Source organism: Parasteatoda tepidariorum, chromosome 2 (genome assembly GCF_043381705.1).
Source record: "Parasteatoda tepidariorum isolate YZ-2023 chromosome 2, CAS_Ptep_4.0, whole genome shotgun sequence".
Taxonomy (NCBI): domain Eukaryota; kingdom Metazoa; phylum Arthropoda; class Arachnida; order Araneae; family Theridiidae; genus Parasteatoda; species Parasteatoda tepidariorum.
The window spans coordinates 17,561,930-17,586,142 of record NC_092205.1 but is presented as its reverse complement, the minus strand read 5'-3'; the positions used below and the strand labels follow the sequence as shown (position 1 = coordinate 17,586,142).

The 24,213-nt window shown below is 28.4% G+C and overlaps 1 protein-coding gene across 1 annotated transcript in view; it reads right to left on the bottom strand.

Annotated features, from left to right (window-relative positions):
- The window catches only part of LOC107444446 (dynein heavy chain, cytoplasmic), a 103,299-nt gene that overhangs the window by 41,064 nt on the left and 38,022 nt on the right, over positions 1-24,213 (bottom strand). The window contains 21 exon segments of the mRNA XM_071177222.1: positions 612-703; positions 1,615-1,827; positions 4,430-4,501; positions 4,623-4,718; positions 6,000-6,095; positions 6,175-6,361; positions 8,161-8,324; positions 9,469-9,634; positions 10,152-10,305; positions 10,955-11,129; positions 13,820-14,053; positions 14,855-15,022; positions 16,687-16,890; positions 17,381-17,608; positions 17,703-17,859; positions 18,374-18,459; positions 18,952-19,104; positions 20,676-20,888; positions 21,843-22,026; positions 22,573-22,807; positions 24,029-24,182. Coding sequence (XP_071033323.1) covers positions 612-703; positions 1,615-1,827; positions 4,430-4,501; positions 4,623-4,718; positions 6,000-6,095; positions 6,175-6,361; positions 8,161-8,324; positions 9,469-9,634; positions 10,152-10,305; positions 10,955-11,129; positions 13,820-14,053; positions 14,855-15,022; positions 16,687-16,890; positions 17,381-17,608; positions 17,703-17,859; positions 18,374-18,459; positions 18,952-19,104; positions 20,676-20,888; positions 21,843-22,026; positions 22,573-22,807; positions 24,029-24,182 — 3,431 coding nt within the window.

Genomic DNA, 24,213 nt, shown 5'->3' with positions numbered 1-24,213 from the left:
TGAAAATATTAAAACTTGTGTTGTGTTTAGTTCCAGTAATGGCAGCAGAAGCTAAAAAAGTGCAATGCAATACTGATAAAGAAAGTGAACTTGAACAAAACCAGTGAAAATATTTGTGGAAGGTATCAGAGCTTTTGAAATAATAAAGAGCTTTCTGTATTCATAATCTGTTACAAATGTCAAAAATGTAATGTTCTTGATCAGAAAAAAAAGTATTTAAATCAAAATTTTTTAAATAAGTAGATACGTTCCATTCATCCTTCGCTTGCATTGTAAATTTTTAGCCTTACAAACATAATTTTTTCAATTAAAATTTACTAGACTAATTATAAATTTATTTTATTTTCAAGTCCATTACTTCTTTATCACTTTTCATGCATTTTCAAATCCCTATTAAATATATTAAGTTGATCTGCATTTGTGGTTTTTCTACATCTATCGTTCCCAATGAGTGGTTCCTCGAGAAACGATCAATTGAGGTTCTACTGTATGAATAAAAAATATTGCAATCACACATCATGAAAAATTTTATTAAAACTTAAATAAAAAAAGAAAATATGAAAATTAAGAGAATATTTTATTTATATTTAGAAAGCGGCAGAATAATTTACCTGTTGAAAAGGGCAGGGGAAGTAGCAGCTCTGTCTTTCAAGCCTTCTGATGAGGGATTCATGGTAAACACAACATGAAGATTTTTCATAACCTACAATATAATTAGGGTATTATTCACAGAAATAATTATCAGAATGCAGGTGCAGCCTAAAACAATACACATTTTGATTCTTCTACCCTCTATAAGCAAAAAAAAATTTTTTTTTTTTTACATCAGCAAGTATTAGCACTCAACTGATTATGATGGTGATTTTATCCTGTGGATAAAATCGCCATATTCAGTGGTGATTCTATCCTGTTTTTGTACATTAATTTGCAGATCTATAAATAAAATCAAGCCCTTTAAGGTTTATATCATTTATCACATTTATATATCACATACTTAACCAGTACTACCTTGACCTATGAAATTCAAAAGCTATGGGCATGACAGATATCCATTATAAATATATTAACAAATCATCAAATGTTCTATATTGTTGGAACCATGGATATAAATTTAACTTCTGTGCAGACAAAATTTTAACTACTCTCGACAGATCAGCTCATCTTGAAGCCTTTGAATCCTTTTATCATTTATATCAATGAGGAATTTCTACTAAATAATCTCAGCTCTTTTCTGCAGAAACTTTGTGGACAAAAATGCATTTTACACTAATTTTGCCTCTTTTGGGCCAAAGTTGTGTTCAAAACTTCATTTACTTTTCTTTTTTCCCATTGTTTTGTTTCTTCGTATTTTTACCCTATTTCTAAGTTTCTATCATCAACACTTTTCGTTATATTGATACTTGTTGATCCTTTTAATTCCTAGCATTAAGTAGAATCCATATTAATACATGTTGACCCTTTTCCATTTTCACTAGGAAGAAATACATTTTTTTAAAGTTCGAGAACCTAACTTATAGTTTTCTGATTAGTACTATTTATAATGCGTTTTTCACTTATTTCACAAAAAAATATTCCTTCTATTAGTGTTTTAAATTGTAAAAGAAATAGATGTACCTGCTGTGTGAACCACTTGTAAAGCTCTTCATTTGAGTCAAGCATCAAGCCTTCTCTCTGAGAGCCTTCCTTGCACTGAGTCATGAGAGTTGTGAACTCATCTCCTTCAAACAGACCCGGAACTTCTCCGTTTGCCAATAGGGTATTCATCCTCTCCAGAAAGCCTGAATCCAGCACATTTGATTCATCAAGGATAAAGCAGATCTTTTCATCCTACAGGAGAAAAGATGTTCTTTAATAACTCAATTATCAGCAAAATAACAGTAAAAAAACAATGCTAGTTTAAATAAAATTAAAATAAGATTATGCAAAAATTGAGTATAAATTATGACACTGCGGTTCAAATGAAAATGGACAGTATAATGTGAGGTTGCTATTTCATGAGTAGAAAAAAAAAACGGCAACTAGTTAATAATAAATTTTAAAAAAAAAATTACAAATTTTTTATTTCCGTTATGCTGGTTACAAAGAACCATTTTTGATAAATAACATGAGACCATTGAACTGCAAAGTCTAAGCAAAAATAAAATTAAGAATAATAAGAATACTGCCTGTTTTAACTCCAAAATAAGCCACCTAATCCAAAAATTCCTAAATAAGAGAATAAAGTTTTCACACAAGAAAAATTTGATTGATACATTTATTGAAACCCTTTAAAAAGTAATTTGCAAAGATTCTGAATGTATAGTGAGGATGCGAGGATGCAAAACATGTGATTCTATGTGAGGATGCAAAACATGCTTCTAATTCTCAATAATGAAAAGTAATTGATATTTAATAATCTTTTTTTTACTATAGAGTATGCTACCTATGATAAGAATAAGTGGTTCTATCACACTTTCGCTCTTCATAGAGAATTCAAGATGTTTCAACTTTAAATAAGCATTGACATCGAAAGATATAGTGGTTTTAATAATTTCCTTGATTTTTTTATGATTTATTGATTCATTGACAATAGAAAAATCTTGGTTGTGAAAGCACAAAATGTTTAGTAATTTTTAAAGAGATTTTTGTAGGATTTAAAATGCATGAAGCAAAATTTTGGTTGCTATATAGGATTGAACAATTAAGTTCAGATATTGTAATGGGCATTAAAATAATGATACATTTACAAAATAACAAGCAGGACTCCATGTTTCAGTCATTATAATGGTGGGGGGGGGGTCATAGTAAAGGGTCGTTATACTAAAGAGAATCTACTGTACAAAAATTTGATAATTTATATGTTTAATTATTTCCCTAATCAAGTCAATAAAATATTATACCCAGATAATAAGAAAAATGAAAGTCTTCTAGTTCAAATAAATGAGAATTCAAATTATCTTAAATTCAAAAAAGATTTAAACGAGCAATTAATAGTAATAATAGAGCATCATCTGGTTGATCTGTTACCATGCAGTTTCGTTTCTAAATTTTTAATAGTTTCAGTTTAGAAGAGCTACACTATGTCTAGATCAACTAAAAATCAACACTGTTTTAAAAATCCAATTCAGTTAACACAGATTTTTCTATTGGAGGAAGTTCAAAAACTCATTTTGAGTTACTATTGCAAGCTATCAAGCAAAAATCACTTAGCACAAAACTGCAGCTCATTAAAAAAGTTTAAAATTAACAATTAAAGATTAAATAATTATTTTGAAAAATGACTTCATGCAATCAAGAATGTATGCAATCAATCAAGAAGAAGATGTTTTGATGCATTTTCAGCCATGGTACCCAATTTAACAGATTTTAATGTCAAGTATGTTTTTTTTTTTTTTTTTTAATATTTTAATTCAGTCACAGACAAAATATTTATCTTATTACACTATAGTGAAGAACTTATAACAAGAGCAAGCAAAATAGACCCAGAGTATAAAGATATTTAGTGTTCAAGTTTGTTAAGATGAAAATGTAACTAATTGATTCTATTTTAACTTTTAAAAATGCATCAGAAAATATAATATGCAAAATTTACAGTTAAACTGATGCATGTTATTTAAAAATTTTTTAAAAAAGTACAATTAAATTTTAACCAGTCCTCTTATCTTAGTGAGTAATTTTCTAATAGTAATATTTGTTTTGCATCACACTTTGGTGAGGCGATAAATTAAATGGCTTCTTTTTTCAGAAAACATAGTCTTTTATTTGAGTTAGTTAAAAAGAAAAAATGTGCTAAAACCTAAGTCAGCATAAGCTTATTGTACAATTCTCCGAATTCAGGAAATCAAATTTAATATTTATGTTTATAAAATTATTTTGCTGAAGGAAGAATTCTAGGAAAACTTGCTTCTATGCATTGAAGATGCAAAAACACTCTAAATAAAGAGTGTGATAATTTATTTTTAGTTATACTTTAAACGAGTTCATTGTTACCACTCACATAATTGGAACAAAATATTCTTCTAAAACTAATTTTTTGCTTTTTACCAAAGATTTAGATTGAAATCAGCATATTTTTAATTAAATAAAAGATGTTTGCAAATGTTAAAAATTAAGGTGGAAAGAGGTTAAATCATTAAATCAGAGATGCCAACTGCTCCGGACACACCAAAATAAAACGGTAAGTAACTACAAAGTAAATTTTGCCAATATTTGACTATTTTTGCTTGCTTTTTAAAAGGCATAGCATGACATAAGTACTTAAAAGTGGTGAATTATATAAGCCTACGAATTATTTAGAAATAATGGTGGATAAAAATCTACTAAACTGAATTTATTAAGCCAAGGATCACAATTGATAAACTACCACTTTAAAATATATATTTGCTGTCCGGAGCAAGTTGGCATCTCTGTTAAATTATAACAATATTGATAAAAAATCGATAGAGTTTACCTTGCAACCTGATCTTCTTAACACAGATCTTAAGTCTTCATCAAAATCATGAGCACTATATTTATTATGAACCTAAGAAAAATAATAGAAATGTAAATAAAAGTGATAATTATAATGAACTTAAGAATTAACTAAATAAAAATTTTAAATTCTAAGATGGATAAATACTGTGGATGACAAAAAGAAATCCTACCTTTATTTGGAAAACACTTAGGCCATTCATCCAGGCAACAAAACGAGACAAGGTCGTTTTACCTGCTCCACTTACACCAATTAGAAGCAAGTGACCCTGTAATCATTTTTAAAAAAATATTAATATAAAAAAATTCTAAATGAAAATATAGATAATTTCAAAGTTGTAATGTATAATTAAATCTACACCTTTATTTTGACTCTTGTTAAACTGTTACAAATAAATAGAAAATTACCACAGTAAACAGCCGATTAGCTGAGTCTTAGTTACCTGATTTTTGCTAAATTGCCCTTGTGAAATTTTTTGCAATTAAAATATTCAAGAAAAATTATTTAACATAATGTAATGAAATTTTTGTAACCAGTTAAAAGATTAAAATTATTTAAGAAATAGGACCTGGTTATTTAAAAAGTTTTCCGTAAATTTTTCGGTAAAAAAACATTTACTTTACGTATTTCTCATTTAATCTGTCAATTCATTATAGAAAAGTTTATAATTGCTTTGAACTATTACTGTAGTTATAAGAAAATTTTCAATTATTCCTCATCAAAAATTTACTGCAAAATCCAGTCATTATTGGCCAAACATAAAAGAAACAATGTAGTCCCACAGCAACAAAAAGGAAAGAAATAATAGGGTATATCAATCGAACTTTTGGGGTTGTGAAACTCAAATTTAATTAGAGTAAATTACCAGAAAGGCTATATGATTTAGAGTCACTAAGACTCATAATAGTCATTTCACTATCTCCTAGAAAAAAAGAGATTTAAATAATTAAAAGTTACCATATTTATTTTTAATGTTTTTTTCAGAGGAGAAAATATGCATAATTCAAATTTTCAATTAGAATTAACTACATTCTCCCATAACTACTCAATGCTGATTTTTTTTCTGCAGACCTTTCAGCATCTAAAAATCTGTTTTCTTCATGTTATTAAATTAAAAATAAGTGGTAGCAGTAGAGTTTAGTTCCATTTGGTACTGGGGCTTACCTTTTGCAAGTTACATTATCAAGACTATATTTACATTTAAACACTCCATAATTCACAACCAATGTCAAAAAAAATAATTCTCCTTAATTATAAGTTTAAGTATGATAAGATTCTAAATGCAGAAGTTGTTTTCTGTTCTATTAAAAAATGGGAAGGGGGTAAACGGAATAAAAGCTACTAACAACTTCTCTGAATAGCGATAAAAATCAAAATTATAACTGTAATTCTAGTATTAAAACTTCCATAAGAATGCAAACATTTAAATAACATTATTATTTCAATGATAAGGTAAAATAAGAATTTTTAAAACATTATTTATAACAAAAATATTATAAATGCATTTAAACAGAATACACAACTTATGTATAAAAAATATTAAAACTACCTGTGGCTGTCTGAAAATACGATCAATCCTAAGAACATGATCTAATACTTCATTAAAGAGAACAAGGGGCACGTCTAACTCTTCCTCATAAAAGATCTGTAAATACATAAACATAATGTTAAAAAAAAAATTTGAAAAAAAAAAAAATCAAATCTAATATCTTTGAAAAAAATACCTTAAGCCTAGCTTTGGTGTAATCTCTGAGTGATTGTCGTTCAACAGGCAGGTAATCTTTAGACAACCAATTGCTGTAGAGAATGGGTCTTTCTAAAGCGGCATCTCGACTGATGTTCGGGAAGTGTTTTAACGCAACTATATTGATATTTTCATCAGTCCATACTCGTTCATCTTCTCCAACCAATCTATAAAAACATCATATTCAGCATTTAAAATGTATAAGTATAAAAGCACACCAAATTATCAATCCATTAAATTACCATAAATAATGGAATATATTTAGTGGCTGAAATGATTAATACCAAATATTCAAATTTACGTATTAACAAAATATACATTAACCGTAAACAAGATTTAAATTTCAAAAGAACAATTCTGAGCAGCATCATTACATTTTTGGACTCTCCTCAGATTAGGCAAGGTTTAAATAGTCTTGTCCCAATTCCCTTTAAGTCAAATTAGGTAACATCCATACAAAATATAAGAGTGAGAAATATAACACAGATTTAACACTTCATTATTAGTTTAATTTAAATCTATAAGATAATATTTGCTTTTAAAATATATCAGGAATTTTTTAAATTATGAGAAAATGTGTTATTTTAAGTACACAAATTTGTTGGCATGTTTTTTCATGCGTTTTGTTACTATTATTTGACTCTTAAAAGATATTCAATCTTTGCAACTTTTATTTATACTTATAGATAAGTAAAAGAAACGCCCTTTAATTATGCTAGTACATTTTTTACTCAGCTATCTCTGTAAATTTTAATGCCTCCAATATTGAAAAAATATAACGATATTCAATATTTAAAAAAAAAAAAAAAATTTGAACAAGAAACAACATTGAAACACATCTTTATATATATGTGTAAGATTTATAATTATTTTTCCGAATGCATTACTTATGTGAGCCATGCTGTCTCAATGGTTAAGGCACTGAACTGTCATTGTGAAGAACTGGGGTTCGATATCCAGCGGCAACATGAAGCCCACTCAGCCTCATATCGATGGATATCAGCTTGTCTGAGAAATAAAGGTGGCCTGTGTGCAGTGATGTTGACCACATTACCATAATCATGCAGTTGGTCACAAAAGTAAAGCCTTAACCTCCATGACGCCCTGGCCCACAACAGGTTGTTGTGGGTATGCTTTACTTTTTGCATTACTTATGCTAAAGCACAATTTTACTATTTATTTCTATCTTAGATTAATGAATCATGGAATTTCATTAGGTATGAAAAATTTTATATTAAATTTTAATATTGGTTTATAGTAAAAAAATATTTTTTAATAAGAAAATATCGAGTATTAATAAGTCTAATTACTTGTAGAATGGTAACACATGGAATATTTACTTTTTACCAAAATTTAAAGTTTTGGACACTTTTAAACAGTTTAGGACAGTAATACCCATGTGTCCTGTACAAAACTATAATCTTTTTTTTTTTTTTTACATAAATGCAGGATGATTATTTTCAATAAATCTTTTAAAAAGTCTGAATTAAGAGTAAAATTATACAAACAAGAGGGCAAAAAATTTAATACCATGAATTCACTATGTGCATTGAGAATTCGGTAGCACTGTTAATTTCTCTATATTTAATCACCAAACTTTTAATATTATTTCGCAAATATAAAGTTTTCCTCAAAGAAAGACCAATGCTAGTAGAATTTTCTTGAATCAGATACCTAAATCAGAGCTTCCTCTATCTTATGAAATGCGTGCCAAATTGTAAAGATATGGATCTTAATATTCTAATGAAATAAACTTGGTGTTATGTGAACTGAATTTTTTCTTACAAAATTAAAAATATATCATCACATATTAGCAATTAATAAACATTTATACTATTTCATATTTAACAAAATAACATTAAAATGTGTAAGCTAATGTTGTTGTTAAAAAAATAAGTAAATATAAAAAAACAGTTACATGAATCCTTGTTAATATTTAAAGAATAATCAATTAAAACATCCACACCTGTCTTGGAAGAGCCTTAATCCTTCGTGAGCCCACAATCGTACCAGACCTTCAACTGGCAGAGATTCAAGAGGTCTGATAGCTTCACAAATACCTCTCACCCACCTTGTAAGTTCTCTGGGACTGTATACATAATGTGGCTGCATGTCTTGTGTGAATCGTTCCTAAAAAATAATAATAATCTATATGTAATTAACTCAAGGGTTAGTAGCATCATAGTGCTAGGCCACACTTCTTTACTAAGGTGACATTTTTTGCATCAAAAAGTTCTTTATTATTGTTTTCAGACCTTTACTTTATAAGTTATCATATTTTCCACTTAATACAAATACAATACACAGAAACATGCTATTGCCTAGATGGATAACTTATTTTATACTAAAATTTTTTTTTAAACAATTTAAAAATCTAGATTATCAATTTAATGTCCAATTCAATAAATTATAATTAACGATTAAAAAAAAAACACTAACTTGTGCACTTAATATCTACATTTGTTGGGTTGTTCAATATTGCTTGCATCATCAATTTATCAACTTCAATGTAAAATGCATTAGTTAAAAAAATAGAATATTGATGTCATTAAATAGGAAACGTATTAGAAAATTATTTAACTGGTATAAATAAAATGCTCTTCAGTATAACAGCAGAGCGTATTCTAAGTACTCCAGCCAATATTTTAATAATGCAAATCTCTGGTGGTCATAAGAATAACATATTGATCTGTTTGTCTTCATAGTATCATGTATGTTTAATAGTGTCTGTTGCTTCGCGTCTGTTTCTCATCTTGCCACTTTACACAATCAGTTTGAATCTTTGACGAGNCTTGTAAACCTTTGAATTTGTGACTTTAAGCATGCTGTTAATTTTATTTTCTTTATTTTTTTTTTAAAAAACGAACTATAAATGATTACGCAACCGTACGATTTTAACGCTTGTCCGTACAACCGTACGATCGAGTAAAATACCGTACACTGTACGGCGAAACCGTACAAGTTGGCAGGTCTGGTTTTGTTACTTCGAAATATCTTTTCAAATACATACAAATATGTTTCGCAAGTAGTCAAACAAGCGTCACCCCACTACATGTGAAACGGCCCAATCAGAAGCTTTGCTACCTCTCGAATATAAGTGACGCGGCAGTCAACATGTTAATAAACTATTTCTGTAACAAGGCAAGTAAGACTTGCAGATGTTAATAACAATCTAACTAAAAAACATTTTATTTTATTTTCAAGGAATTTTTGATTTAGTCATTGATTGATTGATCTCCTAAAAAAATGAAAGATTAATAAACAGTAAACATACCTGTGACATGAGATAAAACTCAACCATAGCTGCAGTAAGTGGATCAGAATAAGTTTTCAATGCGGGCAACAGTCTGAGCATAGCTCGGTTAAATGTACCGTAAATTTGCTTCAGTGAGGTTTCGCCAGGGTAATCAACATAAACCACAGGCACATGGCGTAAAAAGCTGTAAAGAAGCAAATGCACTAATTAAAATGCAACAAACAGTTGTATAAAGTTTAGTTTATTTATATAATTTTATTAGTTTTTCATTGAAAATACAAAATAGTTTTGTAAGCAAACTGGGTTGCAGAGCATTTCAATGGTAGAAATGTGTTATCTGCTGTTGTTGTATCATTTTGAAATGCGTAGCAACAAGAGCTTATTTAATATTTTCTGCATTTTTCATTAGATTTATCATAATATTTAAAATCCCAATTCTTCTTTTTTCTAAAAAAAAATAATAAATTAAACACTTTTTAGAGCTATTTTCTAATAAGGCACAGTACAACATGTTTTTTCTTTTTTTAAAAAAAATCTAATTGAACTACCAAACACACAACTATTGACATTCATTGATAGGTGCATATTTAAGATTGTGCATGAGCAGTAAAGAGAATATTTTTTAATGTTATGTTCATGTTTATAAATAATTTCAACCTATATGAAAATATATTTTGCATAAGAAATAATTATTATCATACCGATGAGAGAGGGGTTTCCTTCCTGGATCAGTAGGTGGATTACAGGCACCAACAAACTGTATCCTCTCTAGTTTGACAAATGCTTGATCAGAAGTTCTGTAAAATCCGCCATGTTCTACCATTTGTCTTAAAAATGATATCACTCTTTGTGTTCCTGAATATGATAGTCAGTAATCAAAACCAAGTTGTTATAAACTACAAGTTTTTTAATATTACAAAGGGATAAATAAATAGCAGAACAAAATGTAACTAAAGAATATAAATATGACATTATCAGAGCACGGAATTTCCACTTGTCATTGGAGATCAAATATTTAAGGATGACAAGCAAGGCTCATCTTTTAAAATGTTGAATTAAACTATATACGCTTAAATTATTGTGCTTCCATAAAGATGTGTAAGAGTTTTGAATCAAGTGACAGTATTCTTTAATTTAGAACAAAAATGGCAGAGTCACCCAACCTTAAGGCAACATTAATTTGGTTTAATATAAAGAGAAATGCATAAATGCATTTCAATTTTTAAGTTTCTGCATTTCTTCATGGATTATATCACCAAAAATCTCTTTCAATTGCATTTGTCGACATTTTAAAAATCGTTTACGTTTTTTGTGAATGAGGAGCTAAAATTTTCATCTGACTAATATCTTAAGAACTAAAATTTCATGATCTGACATTAAAAATAAATGAATTATGCAACCACAAGTCTGTAACTAAAATTAAGAGTTATTACAGTAAGAAATGATCATATCACAATGAATAAATCATACCAAATACAACATTTAAGTAATTAATAAAACTTGCCATATTTATCCATATCTGGTAAGTTAATTTCATCACAGAATAGCACAAGCCATTTTCCCAATTGTATGGGAGATAAAACAATTCCATTTGGAGTCCTCTTGTACTCACAATAATGATCAAAAGTTTTTAGCAAAAGTTCAGGTGTGGTAGCGCTGGAGAAATTCAAACCAACAACCTAACAATAAAAAGTTTATATAAGAAATCAAAATTTATTATAGTACTACCACAATTCATTACTTACAACATTAATATTATCATTAAAAAGATTTAATATTTATTTTAAATTAAATTTTAAAAAATTTTCATTGGAAATCAGAGAGAAATTTGTTTAAAGAGTTTGCTTGTAGCATTGGGAAAAAAATTCTTTATTATTAAAATTTTTGTCGCATTGTAAATGACAGCCCATATTAACCCCTTCCATCTCGCTCCTGTGAAATTTCCGGGCTTGAGTGTTCAGTAGTAAAGTGCCAATAAGAATAAAACTAATTAAATTCTTTTGTCCGGAAAACATTTTATTTCTCCTTTTACACACCAGATGGCAGTACCAGGATATTTTTAAGGTAATTGCAGATAGTTAATTTACTTTAAACTAGACACTAGCACTAATAAAATACGTGCATTTGACAAAATAGGCACTTTTATGACCGTTTTCTTGAAAATTAAGCGATCGTTAAGGGGTTAAGCACTCCTAAATTTAAGGGTGGATGAAAAATCCTCAGCATATACCGTTTACAATTACCCAAAGCCCACCACTACTTGTTCACATTGAAATATTTAATAAAAATCAATTCAACAAAAGTAAATAGAAAAAATATTACAAATTAAATAATTAAAAAAAGGCAACACACAGGAAGAAAAAAAAAACATTTATACACATAAAACTTTTTTAAAGCCATAGAAACAGTTTTATAATTTAAACTCATAAGAAACCTCCAAGATAGTCACTACAACTTATGAGAAAATTCTATAAAATAGATAGAGTTTGAGCCACTGTGCCTCAGGGGATAGAGCGTTCATCTCCCAATAACAGACGTGCCAACCTAGCAAAATTAACATTCAGGAGTTTCCCCAACAAGAATTAAGAAGATTTCAGGAGGGCTCTGCCTGGCTGATGTAGCAGGAGGAGGGGTAGAATCTCTCTTTCTTTTTCTACAGTGTTGGCCATTCACTTCCTCTTTGAAGAATGATGCTAGTGGCTCCCACTGCTGCACTAATCTATCTAAACACCGTCCCAATGACAGCCATCGGCGTTATCTGCCCCAAGAGAACGACAATTTTCAAATGGTATATCATTTGCATTCAATTCTCTAAAAATCAAATTGGCAATATTTATGCCAGTTGAGTCTCTTACTAAATTTGGCACAAACATTAAAGTGATCTCAATTATCATACTTTTCTCATTATAATATGTAACAACAAGGGGATAAAATTTTGCATCAGACTTTTTGCTACCATCAGTTGATACTGAAAATGGACTCTTTTTTATAATTTCTACAACAGATTCTTTTACCATTGCAGCCATTTCGTTTATAATGGTTGTTGTTTTTGTTCTGCCAGCAGCATATTTTTTGGCGATACCATCGTTCGGAAACATTTTGCGGAACAATGGTCCAGCATGGTCAGCACAATTAATGGGCAGATTGTGTTCGATCAAAAATGCAGTGAAGTACGCTTCAGCCCTTATGACCGAATCGTCATCGGCGGGAAAAGATATCTTGTTAGTTTGCAAAAATTTCACAGCGTCTTTGTGCTTTTGCCCATTTATGTGCCACAAAATGTCATTCTTGCCTCTGTGAGCGATTAATATATCACATGCACAATCGGAACAAAAAACATAAGTGCTTCCTTTACGGGATGCAATTATTGAAGGAAACTCATTAGTATATGATTTGCTAAAATTGGTAACATACTTTCGTTTCGATTTAGACATTTTAAAAAAATATACAAAGGAAGGCAAAACGAATAACGAAAATCACGTTGATTTGGTAAACAAACTAGTTTACAAGTTTGTTGCCAACGGTTGAAAAAAAAGAATGATCCAATTGTTGCCAACCGTTGAAAAATGCGCACTAAAAATTATAAAAACAGCAAGATACAATATCGATTCCAACTATCCAGAGTAAGAGTATCCACTTCGATTCTGACGTCACTGCATATTGTCATGTGACGTATCGTCATGTGACCTAGTGTAAGGGGGTGGGTCAAATAGGAGTGTTAAAGAGGGGGGGAGGAAGCACCTGCAGCTACGCTTTAGGCAGATGGTAGTTTGTTAAGAGGGGATGGAATTCGCAGGGGGGGAGGGGAAACTTACACACTCGCGGGAAAATCAGATAATTTTGAAATTGGCCATCGATTGAGGTTAAATTCGGGAGCTTTTCTTATCAATTCCGGAGGGCGGGAGAAGAATAAAGAATGCGGAAGACTCCCGCATTTTGCGGGAGAGTTGGCACGTCTGCAATAAGGTGACTCAGGCTCAAATCTTAGTAACGGCAGGTATAAATTCAGCTTCTAGCTGACACCGACGACAGTGCTAACATAAAATATCCTTAGTGGTATGGATCATAGTTTAGAATCGCCTTTGCAGTTAGATTGACCATTGGAGATTTTCCTCTCCATGTAATGCAAATGCTAGTTAGTTCCAGCAAAGAGTCCCCCCCATGAAGGCTAGTTTCTCCCAATGCTTGATTCAGGAGTTCTCTTGTCTTCTGGGTTAAGTTTAAAATTAAAAAGCTACAGAGTTGAACATTGATAGTTGTACACTCAGAATTGGGTCAGCTGTTTAACGCCGATTATAAAATAAAATAGACAGAATTTGATGTTACGTGTACTCATTTACATAACAGTATTAAAGAAATAAACACATACTTCCATATCTGGAAGTGACCTCAAAGCACTGAAAAGAGTCATTGTTTTGCCAGATCCGGGAGGTCCACACAAAACTAAAGGTTTATGTTCTGCTAACCAAGTGTAAAGCAAAGATTCATGTCGCACAGTATCAAGGGTAGGAACAACAATATCTGGTGCTGCAACTTTATGTGTCTCAACTTCGATTTGAGGAACTTTGCTCTGCCATGGTGACCATTCACCACTTACAGAAACCTGAAGAAAAAAAATGCATTTTAACATTAGAAACTTTAATTATTTAAAACAAAAAGTTTACATTTTTATAAGAAAATGAAAATAAATTACTTTTTTTTCCGGTAAATTTTATTTAAATTAACTATGCAATATAATGAATAATATCTAATAAAATCACATTTGTGTCTTTGATTTTTGATTTTAAACACTGATTGATTTTATAAACAAGCAGTTGAATTCTTGAAAAAAATTACATAAAATTTCTAAGTTAAACTTTATAAATGAAAAGGCACACTATAAGATGAATTAATTACTATATTTTTTTATCAGTTGTAATTTACACTTGTCAATTTAGAATTATTATAGTTGTTAAAGATTTATTGTTTATTAAAAATTTAATTGTTATTTGGCGTTAAAGAAAGAAGAGTTGAAAAATATTTATACAATTGAGTAGTACATCAATATACGCTAGCAGTTTATCTTTGTGGACTAAATAATCATAAATCAATGCACTTTACAGTAATATGTATATTATAATTTAAAAATTAGTATTTAATAAAACCAGGGTAGAAATAGTGACAGATTTTTTAATGATAGATCATTCCATTTGATAACAAACTAATTAAATATTTTCTGACAATGTTCATCCATATTAAAAATAATTGAAAACAATAAATTATATTTAACAGTATAATTGTCATATATAATAATATTTAACAGTATAATTGTCATTTAACAGTTATGAAAATCTTTTCAACTTTGAAGGTGAAACAAAGATTTAAGTAATATATTTGCTTAGTTATGGTTGACAACAGTATTTACCTCAAAATCAATAATGGGTATAGCTGTACTAGGAGGCAAAGGTATAGTTGTAATTCCTCTGATGAAATCACCAAGATCTGATCGAATTTTCAATTTTCCATCTCCAGCAAATGACCAAAGGAGAGCATAGATCAAACAGCGAGGTATATATCTATCAAGCTGATCTTGCTACAAGTAAAAGTTTTATAAAATCAAATTAAATTTTGTTTTTTGCAAGCACAGATATCAACTTAAGAAATTTATACAATTTATAAGTGAAAAATGAATAAATAAAGCATAAATATAAAAATTGCTACTAAAGTAGTATATCTTCAAAATAAATATGTTCCTTAATTATTTTAATAAATATTTGATTAGAAGAATTTCAACTTAAAGTTAAACAGATTTTTAGAGTAAAAGTTTATTTATTCATCATTATTTTTTATTGTTATATTATACTTATAAATTAAAAAACATACAACAGTAATTTTGCGCAGTTAAAGATCTAAATATTTTTCAGATATTTTTGAAATAATAAAACTTTATATTTCCCTTATTTCATGAATGCCTATGTTACAATTTAATTATCTAAGGAATATTTTATTTAATTTTCTAATTGTAAAACTTATTTTGCAAAAACTTTTTTTTCTCTATCCAATATTTTTTTGAAAAAAAACTTATTAACTAAAATTAAAGAAATTATTTATTGATTTGAAGTATTTTCCAGCACTTTAGCATAAGAACTCTGTGAAGAATTTAAAATTTATAGCAGAACAGAATGTTCTTAATTACGATTGGTAGTTCATTATTTACACAACTCAGACTAAATAGTCTAAAAAATACAAATAAAGGTTTTTTTCCCTACTTTATATAAAAATTTCTCACTGTTTCATAGCAGATAACAGTAGACAAACATTTTATTTTCAATTGAATATCAAATAGTTATGTTACTTTTTAATAATCCTTAGTAAAATTATTCTATTTTTTATTTTAAATGTTATGACCTCAGAGATTTTAAAAATAAAGAAATCAAGTCAAGAGATTTGAGAACATGTATGTGACAACAAAACCCAGAACTTGTGTATTTGTAGAGTAGGGCATATGCTTTGAAGTCCTAAGTAATAATCTGTTCCTCAAAAAAGCTAAATTACTTTATGATTTCTTTCATATTTTTCAAGTTAATTACTGCCCCGAAGCGGGGGTGCCATCCCCTCCGCAGAGGATCAAAATTGTGATGGTGTGTCTACGGATCATCCTCCGGGATGTTTCCCAGGCCGTCGCCAATAGCCCATTGTGCAGTTCTAGTGCGACGTAAATTAACAACAACAACAATTGCTGCCCTGTTAATCAGAATTAAGAAAAATAAGAACTTTTAAATTAAAGTCTTACTGGAATCTTTTTTTTTTTTACTAATTTATTTTAAAAATATAAAATTGATAAAATTTTAGTATTAGGAATGTTTTTAGAAAGATTGTGAAAAAAGATTTAGACTTGTACAAATCGTCATGGTTTTAAAATGACATTAATTTTAATTTTTTTTATATAAACCATTTACATTAAGGAAACATGGTCAAATTCTTGTACTTATAAAACCAGTACAAATAGAATTAGAAGAAAAACATTAAACACATAATTATAAATAGATTATACATAATAAATAGATCATAGGAACAAATCTTCTGACAACTATTCTAGATCTATTTGTTGTAAAAGACCTTTAAAAAAGAATTCATTTACTTTTATTCAGAAATTTGGAAATTTATTCACTTGTTATTCAATTACAAAGCAAAGAGTAGCAAAATAAATTAATCTCCACTTTTTTAAAATAAATAAATAAACAGTTTACATTGTACCTGCATAGGGAAATCAGGATGAGTATGATTGTAGTTAAGCACATTGCGACAAGATTGGTTAAGCATTGAAAACAAAGAACCAAGAGCTCTCAACCTAGTGAAATCCATAACATGTTCTTGATTAGAGGCAAAGTCTAATGCTCTCACAACTAATCCATCAGATGCAAAATGTGGTGCAAGAATTGTAGTAACATCTCTTTGAACCTTTAAGAAAATTAAATATAAAATATTAAAATGTATATCACTAAAATGATTACAAATCAGAAATAGTACACATTTATAAAAGTAATCACTATTGCATAAAAAAAAAATCTAAAGTGAGCATAGAAAAACTAAATAATCATTCAACTTTTAAAATAACAATTATTCTATAGTAATAGATTATAAGTTGTGAAAAATTTCGAATCTAATTTCAATATTATGTCAATTGGAAATTAAAGCCTGATTTTTGAAATTCAACAATTATTAGTTACTGGGTATTTTCCTTGAAAATGTATGTTGCAATTAAAAAACATTCAAAAGGCATTTTTCTAACTTAAATAATACACTTTCAGAAAAAGAGTATTTTTATCAAATAAATTCTCATATGTGATGAAGAGAATTCTTTATGCCAAAAAATGTAAAATGTAATCCTTAAATACAAAGGGTGATCTTGATGAAATAAAACTTAAAGTGATCGATAAAAAGTAAATACTTGTAATGTTGGCGACAACAGATCTTCTTTCAAAGCGTCTTCCTTCTTTTTCTTGTAAGATATTTCTTCTTCAACTTCTTCGAGTGGAATATATCTCAATTTCTGCATGAAATTTTCAAATACCATTTCTGTAGATAACACATCTTCACTGAACCAAATCATACCACATCGAGATACAGTAGCCAATGTGGCAAACCTCAAGTCCTGAACTTCAAACATGATTCTAACCTGTAAACGTATGAAATTTAATAATGCAAACCTTTATCTGTAAAAATGTAAAAGTACATTTTGACAAAAAAAAGAAAGAAAGAAAAGGCCTTACATTAGGTGGCAAGCTAAGACGTTCTCCATTGGGTAAAGTCAAAAGTTTATTATCATCGAGAACACTATTCAAATTTTCAACCCATTCTGGATCGACATCACCATCAAATATTATCCATTGGCGCTTGCTGATTTCTCCTCTTACATTATCAATAATCCTAATAAGAGAAAAGAAAAATTTAAATTTCAAGCATAAACAATAAAGAAAACTTTATTTAATATTCCTTCACAGAAATTAACTTATTTCAATCCAGTCATGAGACTATCATTGTAAAAATCAATACAATCACCACATCCCAGATTTATCTTATTCAAGTAGGTCAAAAAAAGTGCTGTGCTTATAAAAATTAAAGTATTTCTGACAGAAATTTGTTCCTTTTGCCATTAGAATAGGAAAACCAGTAATGTAGGTTCTTAATATTAAAAAAAGAATTAAAATACATATCTTCAAAGTTATATTCAACTTTTTAAATCGAATAAAATTATTTTATTTCGCAAAGCTACCAGCAATATAGGGTATCTACAGAGTTTTAAAAAAAAAAATTTGCATCTTGAATCAGTCATATATACTGATTAAGTAAAGCTATAATACATTTTGATAATTAATTGAAATATTTATTAATGACTATTATCAATCATGTAACAATGCTGGAAAATATAATAGATACATACTTTCTCAATACATGAGTAAACAATCCATCTGTCCATTCTCTGGTATTTGGATCAAGAGTTCCATATAAGGCTTCTTTTGAAATAGCCTTAAAGGAAAAATAAAACATTTTACTACCAAATTAATCTGTAAATACTGAAAAAATATCCATTCAAACAAATCATTTTTGAGATTTCTAAAAGACAGAATAATGCTAAAAACAAAACGCTTAAGATCAAATAAATTTTTTTTAGTTATTTGTTTATAAATAATTATTTCCATTATTTACATTTACTTTCAATACTGATATTTTTTTACAGTTCAATCGATAGCCTTTTATAGTATCATCTGACAGTTTAGTTAACCAATTAAATACTCACACTCTCTAAAAAGTCATTTTAAACCAATAAAACAGGACTGATGTACAACTTTATATATAATAGAAACACAAAATCCATAATCTTTTGGAATTCAATAAAAGCATCTAACATGTTTTCGAGTACCACAGTATAACATAATGCAGATTGGCATATGTTAAATATTTAAATGAAAAAAATATAGTAAAAAGAAAGAATTGAAGATATTAGAAAACATAACCAACCTTAGGGTCAATAACATGAGCCACACCTTCAACCCCTTCAAATCTTTCAAGAGCTTTCAGAAGCACTCTCCATGCAGTAGATTTACCACTGCCACTTGGACCAACCATCATCAGGCCATGATTCAGTTGAGAAATTTGGAAAAGTTGCAAAACCTAAAACATTTACAACAGTAAATAAGAAATGTAAACTGGAAATACACAATGCTAATATCACAAATTTTGATACTAAGAATTTTTAGTCACTGAAAAAAGGTCTGAATTTATAGCCCCTTAACTATTTATTTTAATAATGTGGGGGAAAGTAAATTTTCGATGCAAATACTTTTTTAACTCTAAATTTTATAAAAACATTTTCAGTAACCAGTATCATTCTTTAATTTCAGAAGATTTTAAAATGCTTTTTATTTCCTATATTAATTTAATGACTTACTTATTGCCACCACAATAAGGTAGAGAATGTAAGTTTGGTAAAGGTGTAGAAAATTTTCTGAGTTTAATATTTTCCCAGAATACCCTTTTTTTCAGATTAAAATATACCCAAAAATTATAGTGCTTTTTTCAGATACAATAACTTTTTCAAAATAATTTTTAGAAAGTAAAATTAGTATAGCTGTTAAAAATGTTTGATAATAATATTTTATTTAAGATGGAAAAAATGCTTACACATAACTGGGTATGCATTTAAATTATAGATATGAAAATATATTGAAATAGTAATATTTTATAGAATTAAGTTTAAGGTCTCTCTAAGAAATTAAAACTTATATATATAAATGAATTGGCAAAGTTATTAGAATTCCGTTTAACATACCAGAAAATAGTTTTGTCTTTTTAGACAGTTAAGTTCACACATATATTTTGATATTTAAATGACTTACTTTTCATCTTCTTCATGCTTTATTTGACCAAATACTGAATTATTTTTTTTTTTATAAAGGAAATTTAAAAAAAAAATTAGCTTTTTTTAAAAAAATTGATTAAAAAATTTCCTGAAGCTGCCGGAATTTCTCCCCAACCTCCTTCACATGATCGGGCATAACCTGCACCCCTGAAGTATGGGAATTATTAATTAGAGAAACTTTATTTAAAAAAGTCAAAACTGTAAGATATGTACACATATATGTCTTGAATGTGTTGCTTACTAGTAACTATATACCTACTATAAGCACTGTAAGTATGGAAAGAAAAAAAAATTATGAATTTAAAGAGATCAATTAACTAATTACTTTAATTATATCTTCCTATTTGTCAAAGATTATTTATAAATTCATTCATTTTCAAATATGTTGGCAAAGACTGCTGAGATTTTGCAACCATATTATAAATAAATTTCTTAATGTATGAAAATATTTCTTGTGTTAAAATGTGAAGAAAAATTTAAACTTTTTTTCCCATTCCTTTTGCAAATCCTCTTTAGTAATAAGAAAAGGGATTTTCTCTCTTCAAGTTTAAAAGAATACAACAGGAAGTTTAAACAGTGCAATTACAAATATCTGGAAACATTTATTAAAATTTATGTATTGTCATGAATCAGCACGTCAATCGGACAGATCTAGTTGCCATTTAGCATTTTTTCTTTTTTCATTTTGTTTTAATATTAAAAGATAGTTTAACGCTATTTTCATTTAAAGGTTTAAAATTAAACTAATTTTAAATAACAGCCAAAAAATAATGATTTTAGAGCTTAGCAAACAATAAGAAAAAAAAGAGAGGAATGTAGGTACCTTTTCCATCCAGAGTCCTCCAACTTCTTCGTTTTCCCCGCACACAAGATACATTTCTTGGCAGACTTTCTTTATTTGCTCCTTTAAACCTTTCATCTCAGCCCTGGTGTAGGAAACACCTGGGAACACATCCGACAAAAGAGAGAAGAGGAGGGGAATATCTTCTGCCACTAGCTTCGGAACCATCGTCTCGCATACACTCTGAATCAAAATCTTGAAGAAAAATTACACCAAAAAAATTTATGAGATGTACTAAAGAAGATGTACTAAGAAGATATATAAATAAGATGTAACAAAATTAGTAAAATTTTACCATCACAAATAGAATAGTAACATGTGCACGCAAATCATTGAGAAATTTTTTTTTAATTTTCTTTCATTATGCAAATCATAGGGGCTTATTTTGAACAATAAATAATAATTATTCTTATGAAAGTGTAATGAGTTTCATGGAACATGAGTTTAGTTTTGAAATGAAATGTTGAAACAAAAGAGGTTTTTTGAAATTTTTACCAATTGGATCTCATTCTTGTAAAGTTTTGATACAAGGCAAAAATGAATTTTTAAGTTGCCGAAATGCAATTATATTCAAAAATTAAAGTTATTGATTTAACCTTAATGATACTAAACCCTGTTGGGAAAAAATGAATATTTATCCTTGTACATTTCTTTAAAAACAAAAATAAATAAATTTAAAATAATTTTATTATTGAGTCAAGCTTATTCTTAAATTACTTAAGGCACGGATATTAGAAAAATTTTTCCTGAATACAGTATTCAGAAAAAGTAAGAAAATTTTATTTTACCCATATCTTGCAAGTTACTCTCAGTGGGTTTAGGTTTTTCTGAGAGGCACTTATTTTGTGAAAATTTAGACATAATTTGAGAAAATCAAAAATTATATTAAAGAATCAACACAAAAATATGGATTAATCGTTTCTTCCGGAATAAAAAAATAAAATTTTAAGAAAAAGTATTTTGTGAAACTACTGGTTTTCCTTAAGTTGTATTTGTGAAGGTACCGATAAAGGGTAGTAAATTTGGCCTGGACAGATCCCTAACTCTGAAATACTTAGTAAATAAACCAAATATAAACCAAAATTAAGAGGAATGTGTATTTCCTCTCATTTCATCGAAGCTTTTACTTAACATTACAGAGGATCTTACTTCTTGCTCAGGTAACTGCTCTGCAATTTTGCCTTCGGGTAACTTTTCTCCTTGCTCAGCTAAGGTATCTTTAATTCTCTGTATTCTGTCTCTCTTGATGTTACCAGCACTGATCAAAACACTTTTAAGAGCTCGCAAGCCAAAATCATAATGAGATTGATTTGACAATTGCTCATCACATAACCTGTAATACAGCAAATCAACCAATTTTAAGAAATGCAAAAGAAAGAAAAATTACCACATAAGCAAAAAGGTACATTAGTAACCTTAAACTGCCTTTTTTCCCTAAAACAACCATAAACTGATAATTTAAAATTACAAAATGAAACATTTATTTGAAGTATAATAAAATTTTATTTAACGAATCATTTAAGGTTAACATAATTTTAATAAAGCAACTTTTCAATTTTGCTTTTAACTAAAGCTTGTGCATGAAAGATTATAAAAAAATATGCACTTTTTATGAAGTAATATAAATATATTCAATAATAACAAATATTATACTCAATAAATTAAAGAATATAAGAATGATTATTAATCACAGTAAAGTTCAAAATTTCTATAAAAAAACAGTAAATTATTTATATTTTGCAAATTAATAAGTTAAATCAAAATTATTTGAATTAAATAAAGCACATTTAACTTGACAGAAATAGAGTTAAATATTAATTAAAAGTTAAATAATAATAATTAGAGTTAAATAAAATAAAAAGTTAGAATTGAATCTTACTTGAAAAATGGAACAATTTTGCTGGCCAGCTTCTCAGCAGAGCGGAAACCTTGTGAGAATAACATCACTTGGGCAATAAGTTGCCTGTCTGGCTTAGTCATGGCAAGAGATCTAAACAGTTTTTTAAGATTGTCTGGAAGATTTGATCTTCCAGCATAGCCAGGATTCATAGTTATAAATATAGCCATGTCAGGATTCACATGCACTTGCTTGCCAATCAATTCCACACTTAAATCTAAATTATTTCGAGAAAGAAAGAACATATTCAATAAATTACACAAAACAATTAATGTTTAAAACTTAAACATGTTTACATACAAACATCAATCAAAGTAATTGCAGTTATATTATATTGAAGGCCAACTTAACTAATATACAAGGTACACACAGTTCAGAAGTTAGCCAAATATTTTCCACAACTATACGTAACAAAACTTTCTAAACTATACGTAACAAATATCATAATGATTTTAGTAACATTTTCATTATTAAAACATTCATGTAAGAAACATTTCTTATTGCAAAAAACTTTGTCAAATTCAATATATAATGCTTCAAATATTTTTATGTGCATAAAAAAAAACCACATTTTAATACACTTTTCATACAATAAAATAGGGGCCACTTTAACTTCCAAATGATAAAAGTTGTAAAAATCAAAACTAGTATTAGAAATAGTAACTAGCTATAAGCAGCTACTTATTATAGAAATTAGAAAATTTCAATCTTTGGAAAAATAATGCTAATAAAATTTATTATGTCCTGAATGCTTAGTTGTTAATTTTTATTTTATCCATAACCTAACTGATATGAATGATTAAAGATGGTGAAACACAGCAATTGATATAGAATCTATATGAGAAATTTTAGTAGTTTTGACTTTCGCAACAAACTGCTTATAGTTAACTGTTAAATATACTAAAACAAACAAAATTTAAGTATGTATTTGAATTTTATTTATTATTAAATTTTTTAAGTCTTCGTTACAAAGACTTACTATTATTTTTTCAAATATCCCATAATCAGCCAATAAGTAACATTTTTATATATTTTAGTTTGTTGATAAAGTTTAAAGCAGTACACCACACAATTCTTATTTTTCAGGCAGTGGTTCTCTTTTCAAAAAGGTTGACTACTCCTAATTTAAACTGTTAATAGTATGACTTAGTGGATGACTTTAGAGTTATCAGTAGCAATATAAGATTCCCTAAAAAATTTAATTATAAAGTTATACAACTTCTTCATTCAGAACAAAAACACATTTTAAGCACATTATTGGTAAGAACAGAGCAGATGAGATGTTTTTTAATATTATTTTAAAAACTCTTAAGGCATGAAATCTATCTCATTGAGTATATAGCCTCGTGTAATATGAAAAACAATTTTCATTACTTAAAACAGATTGTATTGAGAGAAAAGTCCATCGTAAAGTTCAAAGAGAAATTTTTTTACATACTTGTTTTTTGACTCAGTTGGTTTTTCAATGTTTCTTGAATCATTTGAATTTGTTGAGAAACAGCAGACAACATGCGTTCCTCCAATCTGTTAAATTCGTCAAAGCAACCCCAGGCACCAACTTGGCACAAACCAACAAAGATTCTGCCCATAGCCTATACAACAAAACAAATTAGTTTAGTTGTA